General features: G+C 33.7%; 1 protein-coding gene across 4 annotated transcripts in view; it reads right to left on the bottom strand.

Moving 5' to 3' along the window:
- Window positions 1-1367: 1367 nt before the first annotated feature.
- The window catches only part of STRN3 (striatin 3), a 104053-nt gene continuing 98516 nt past the window's right edge, over window positions 1368-6904 (bottom strand). For all 4 annotated transcript variants that reach the window (XM_078151401.1, XM_021004236.2, XM_021004238.2 and 1 more), the window contains 4 exons: window positions 6594-6734; window positions 4368-4475; window positions 3138-3224; window positions 1368-3049 (listed from right to left, as the gene is read on the bottom strand). In XM_078151401.1, coding sequence (XP_078007527.1) covers window positions 2880-3049; window positions 3138-3224; window positions 4368-4475; window positions 6594-6734 — 506 coding nt within the window. In that variant the 3' untranslated portion in view covers window positions 1368-2879. The remainder of the gene's footprint in view (window positions 3050-3137; window positions 3225-4367; window positions 4476-6593; window positions 6735-6904) is intronic.

Here is a 6904-nt window from a genome sequence, read left to right as displayed (position 1 = left end):
ATGAACAGGGCATAGTCTTTGTCACCAAAAGGAAGTAGATATTTTCCTATCACATTGCCATCGTCACAAGTACCTTGAAATGTAATTTATGCTCACCACTACTAGATATACTTAATAGAACCTGGTGCATGAATTGTATGTGATCAGTCTTCCCAACTACAGAATTTCAACATAACAGGTTTTCTTTGTTGTTATATTTATTTCATGTTATGCATTTAAAACCATTATTCTGAGGTGTCAAAAGGCATCACACCAGACTGCTCTGGATAACCAACACTCCCAAACTGCTCTGCAATGTTTTTTTTTACAATGCACATTTCTACACGTGATTTTTAAAAATCATGATTATATTATCCTGGATGAAATGTGATCCACGTGTTATTTCATGTATCTTATGTTTATTTTCTTAAGGAAAAAAAAAGTAGTTAATTTTCATCACTGAGCTGGATGAATCACGACACTACATTTGACGTCACTTTTAATAACACTTTTTTTTGCCATGTCAACATGTTTCAGGGACACAAACAGCAGTCCTTGACTGCCCATACCCTAACCTAAAGGCCAAAAAGCCCTGGGGAGAAGTCCCAGCCAGTTATGGTAAGGAGCAATAGAATGCATGCCAGAGAGGTGCCTGTATTAGGTTCTGATGCCCCAAGTTGTAATTCTGAATATATCTGCACAGAGAAACATTACAGGTAGGAATGCTATTTTATTGCACTATTATTAGTTTAGCTACATTCTAAGTTTTTAAAAGAGTTAGGCTGAGGAATTAAATAACATTTATAACACTGTTTCTATGGAAAAATAAGTTTGGTGATCCAAATGACTGATACACAAAAATCACAGATTGGGGACTGCCTAAAAATTCAATTTGACCTTTAATGTTTTTGCTTTTTTTTTTTTGTAGATTAGGACAAACTGAATTGGAGTAGGGGGTGAGGTAGAAGAGAAGAAAACCATTAACAATTTTGAATTGACTTTTGTGAGTCAAGGAGAAGGGGAGAGAAGAAGAGATGAGGTTTTTTAATTGCTTTTCAAGACCATCCAAATGAAAATAATGGTGGTTCAATGTACATAATATAATTTCAAAGCAGATACAAATCACCAAAATTCAATTTCAGGATCAGCAAGAGAAAATCCAACTCTGATGAAACTTCTGGAAAATTATTCTGAAAACTGGTGTCAACTGTACTGTTAATGAATAATGTTTTCAAAGCACTAATAAATTAGTATATATTTAAAATGCAAGTGCTGTTTTAAGAAGCATAAAAATTAAAGGATCTAAAAAATTCTCTAGTTCAACAACTAAGAATAAAGTATTACACTTTATTGCTGTTCAACACAAAATAATGTAGCCAACGGTAACATACAGGTACACCATTTAATATTTATTATATGCATTTTATATACATTATTTTTCAACAGCTGTACTTTTACTATGTGGTACAATCTTAAAAATTTGCTGATTCATAGTTTGTAAAACAAAAACCTTACAAAACTCATCAAAACTCGCAAACTGATCAGAAAAGTTTTGTGGAAGACTAGAAAAAATACTTTATTGTTTTAATCATGCATTACACAAACAAAATCTTTAGTTACACTGTAAAATTAAGCACATCTGAAAAAATAAAAACAGGGATAACTAGTCCAAACACAGCAGATTTCTGAATCCTGATTCAACTACTTTTGTGTCCTATTTGTAATGCAAATATAACATTTTCACTCCAAATATTTTTTAAACAAGATAGCTTTTCTGGAATTGTGGTAAACTGAGATATGTTACGGGGAGAAAAATAACTTGGTTTGTAAATTAAACTGAAATTATCCATTTTTAGTCTATTTTAGACTGTTCAAAGAATGCCATAATAGATACACAGGGCCCTTTAGCACATACATAAAGTATATAAAGACCAACATAAAAGTGAAATAAATAACAATAGGCCATTAGAGTAAGATGGGTAATCCTTGATAAATAAACTTGTAAATACAGTAAGATGTACAAAATATCACATAGTGATAGGATGCCAAGATTAGGTTTTTTTGTTTTTGTGGTTTTTTTTTTTAATTTTAAAGAGTTCATTGGGGGTGGTAAGCCCCAGTGTTTCATTTTAACACATCTTTCTTTACAGTCCTTTATGAAGACAGTTATGTGATGAAGATGAATTAGCATCCTTATGGAAGGACTTAGCTGAGCTGTATTAGGCAAAAGAAGGGAAGAGTGGTTACACGGCAGCGGGTCAGTGAGATCTCTGTGTTTTAGGGTTCTATAATGCAGAAAAAACATCATCAATACAATCTTGAGCACTGTTGTGACAGGCTAAATATATAAAAAGACTTATAAAAACTAGAATTTTATCCAAACATTTTGTGCAACTAATGCTAAAATATTTTAAGTTAAATTTCCTTTTCTTTAAAGCAAAATAAATTTAAAAGGGAATCTGTGGCATTCAACTGATAAACAGAGAAGATCACTAAGAGATGAAAAGAAAGCTACTCTTGGAGCTCACTTCCCCCCCACAAGAGCACCACATCCTAACCCTAAGGCAGCACACAGAGCCCAAAATAAGTCTTTTTGTAAGATCAGACTCCACATTGGCTTAAACACATAATGAACAGACATATGCTCAGTTCATATCCAGTAAAGGCTACAAATACTGGTTTCCTTTTTTGCCCCCACAAAATACAGTAATTACAGTTAAATGAATGAGCCTGACATTATTCAAGATGTGGTGATTTTCACCAATTTATACCTGCCCCAAAATAGCCTTTGCCTAGGCAGATCATACGTAGTGTCTTATCAGTAACCTCATTGATGGCAGTGATGCATTCCCTCTTTCTGTCCAAGAAGATCTGCTATCATATTGCAGGTATTTGTTATATCACACAAATACTTTGGCAAGGGCATCAGCTCCTGCACTGGCAATATATGCTTTTGATGGATGGAAAGCTACATCATAAATGGATTCATCCAATTTCTTCCTATGAGCTGTTATTTCTTGCACACACGTCTTGCTGTCTAAATTCCACAATCTAATGGAACAGTCATGACCTATGGAAGAAGGTCACAATTAATTAGGTTTTGCAACAGTACCACAATTACCATACAACACTCAGACATGAATTATATTAAAACTTACTTCCAGACATCAAATAGATGCCATTAGGATCTACTGCTAGACTTGTAACAGCATCCAAATGAGCAACCATAGAATGAATCATTTTACCTATATGAAACATAATAAAGAATGTCAAGTTTCTGCAAGTCATTTACTCTGGGGGTGGGGAGGCTGGTGAGAGAATAACACTTTTTTTTTTAACATATTAATAGCAACAGTTTCACATAAGAGCAGAATCCTGACATGGAACTAAGTTCTTAGTAAGTAGCCTCAAATAAGCAACGGTGCAAAATGAACTGGCAACATGTGGTAGACACTGAAAATATACCACTGACAGCAAAATTATACCACTAGATTCTACACAAAATTACACAAATCGCAGAAGTGAATTCACTTTTATAGCATCTAAGTAGATTGGAAAAATAAGCAATTGTTCTATAAATTCAAGATTCATCAAAAGTTCATTATTCTACTGAGATGTCAATTATTTCACATTGCAGGAACAAGTAAACAAAGGCTTGCTTTGAGCACTGTGCCTCGGACCTAGGTTGGCAGTCAGGTAAAAAGTCTATGTACCTACTTTCAGAACGTTTTTAATGCATAAAATTTAAACAAAACCTCCAAGATTACAAGGAAACCAGTACTACTGAAATAAAAGTATCGACAAAAACAAGTTTATGAATCCTGAGTTAAGAACCCTTGGCCTAAGGAAACTATTCTGAATTGACTCAGGAATCAATTTAAGACACTATAAAGGGGCAGCTAGGTGGCGCAGTGAAAAGAGCTCTGGCCTTGCGATCAGGAGGACCTGAGTTCAAATCCAGCTTAGACACTTACCACTTGCTGGCCTTTGGCAAGTCACTTAACCCCCATCGCCTCATCCTCCACCCCCCCAAAAAAGACACTGTAAAAAACAATCTAATGAACATTTTAGAAGTAATTGCTTAGGATTAAGGAGACATGAGAAAAGCAGAAGGCATTTCCTATTTTTAGCATGAAGATAATGTTAAGATGATATAAGCTATTTTGAAGCAAAAAACAAATAAACAAAAAAAAACTCCATACAAAGGTAATATATTCTTGAGATTAAATCACAAGATTAAAGTGTAACATCACAAAAAGTTTAAAAAGTAAAGATTCATAGATTCATTACTTAATGTGATAATTTTGAAATTAATAGTTCCAAAAGAAATAAGGTTTAAAACAGTAATAATTCCCCCACGATGAAAATAACAACACCAATTTACTTACCCGTTTTATTGTCAAAAAACTTGATGTGTCTATCTTCATGAGCAGTAATTGTAACAGGAAGTGTGGGATGGCTTACTACCCTGTTAATATGATTATTTGATTGTAAACCTGGATGCAGACGAAAAAGCACAACCAGTGACTCATTTAGTTTTCTTTACTACTACATCTTGTACTAATCACAAGAGACATAGTCTGGTTTGAACTATTAAATTGGGAATCAGTGGTAAGTTAAGGTCTCTACTTAATATTAAGACCTAAGCACCAAAATTTGGGGGTGATGTTTATGGCTCCCTTTCCCTACTCATTCTACATGGGAAGTTATTAAATTTAAGATTATCTAGTATTCTGGTGGATTTTCCTATGTTTAAGATCAGTATACAGCATCAGTGACAAAACTCAACAAGATATAAGACAAACCAAATACTGCTAGTGATTCAAAAAAAAACAAACATTTTTCACTTAATTTATAAGAACTACATATGGTCATTATGAGAAGAAAGTGAAGTGCTACAGACTTTTTACAAACCCAAACAATAAAAATTAGCCTTGTGGAAAGAAAAAAAATTCCTGTTTTTATCAATTCTAGATTAAATTCAAGGAAAGGAAAGAGCAGAAAAAACTTACATTTATAAAACAATTTACAATTATAAAGCACTTTATATACAGCACTTCATTTCACCATCATAGTAACCATGTGAGGTAAATAAAGTGTAGATATTATTCCCATTTTACAGAAGAAGAAACCGCCACTTACTAGCTGTGTGCAATCTTTAGCAAGTCACTTAACCTCTAAGCCTCAAACATGAAATACTTTTAACTCCCAAAACAAAAACAAATTAATTTCTATATGCACTAAGACACTTAATCAATGAGATCCACCACTGTGGCTCTATGTGTGCTATAGATAAGTCTAAGGCCGTGGACAGATAAGAGAATTTACATATCCGTGATTTTTAAAATTTGTTATTGCTGGTTTTAAAACTTCTACTCAATTGTATCATTATAGTATGGAGGTAACCTTTAGTTCTTAAATACTATGTCAGTGGGGCATAACTCTGACAGGTTTTACTAAGACTTTAAATAAATACAGTTGCAACAATGGACTATATCACATATCCATGTGTAAAAATGCACAATCTATACTTGCTAGGTGGAAAAAAAAAAGGACAATAACTCAAGAGCATAGAATGAAGAGTTCAGAATTAAGTTAGAGAAAAGCTAATAAGAACTTATTGATCCTTGAACCTCCTCATCTTATATTTAAGCAATTTTATAATGAAAACTTAAGGAAATAATCTAAGTTGATGAAGCAAGATAGAAATAATTCTGGAAGATCTATTCTAAACACTATTAGATTTTGTCTTTTTTAAAGGAGCGTGAGGGCCATTCCTCATTAGATAAATGGTCAAAGGCTATGAATAATTTTAAAAGTATCATAACATATAAACAACTATATGAAAAGATTGCTTCAAATCTCTAAAGATAAGAGAAATGACAATCATAACAATTCTGCGATCAAAGCTTACACCTATCAGCAGAATGGCAGCTGATAACTGAGAGTCGATGTTGGAGGGTTGTAAAACAGACAAGTACAAGAATTTGATATTGATCAACCTAAGAATTAGTCCAAACAACCCAGAAGTACCACAGAAAAGTCACTAAACTATTCATACCCTTTGACCCACGGGCCCCATTACCAGGCATACAGAACCAAGAGAACAAAGACAGAATAAAAGGCTCCGTAAGTCCTAAAATATTCATAGAAACACTTCTGTGGTAACAAGAAACTGAACAAACTGTTATGTGCACAGAATAAAATGTTATAACAACATAAGAAACAACAAATATGATAAATTTAAAAGTATGGCAAAACTGATAAGAAGAAAAGTGAATGAGTAAAATGAAGTAAACAGAACCACGGAAAGAATACATACAATAACTTCAATATTATAAATGGAAAAGTACATTAAAAGGACCAATCTTGGTTCCAAAAAGAGTTGATAAAACACTTCCCTACCCCAACTCCTTTCAGTGGAGAGTCAGTAGAACAATTCAGACACACTCATTCAGTGTGGGTTGGTTTTGCTTAAATGTTTTTCTTTGTTAAAAAGGAGAGTTAAAGACATACCCTCACACCACTTTCCCACCCCATTTGACATGAAGGGCAGGAGAAGACATCAGGAAAAGAATGATGGAAGAACAGCCAAGATATTCAAGCAAACTTACCAGAATCTACCTGTGATGAAAGCATCAACAATGACTGTGATGTTTCTAAATCATAAATGACTGTACTGCCAGTGTTGAAAGAGGTTACCATATGAGCAGGATCACAGCCTATGAAGTCAACAGACGTAGGTATTCCATGCTCTAAAGAGGTCAGGAGAGACAAGAATGTGTTATATGACAGCAAATAATCATTATGAAATCTTCATTCTTTTGGAAAGAAAACAAATTCTACGCAATACAAACTAAATTTAGGATATTGGGCAATTATCAGAATCATGCAGGACAAAAAACACGCCCAGGTAACTGATGCA

Source organism: Phascolarctos cinereus, unplaced genomic scaffold (genome assembly GCF_003287225.1).
Source record: "Phascolarctos cinereus isolate Bilbo 61053 unplaced genomic scaffold, phaCin_HiC Scaffold_3;HRSCAF=262, whole genome shotgun sequence".
NCBI lineage: Eukaryota > Metazoa > Chordata > Mammalia > Diprotodontia > Phascolarctidae > Phascolarctos > Phascolarctos cinereus.
The sequence above is the reverse complement of the archived record's forward strand: the minus strand, read 5'-3'. Positions and strand labels throughout refer to the sequence as shown.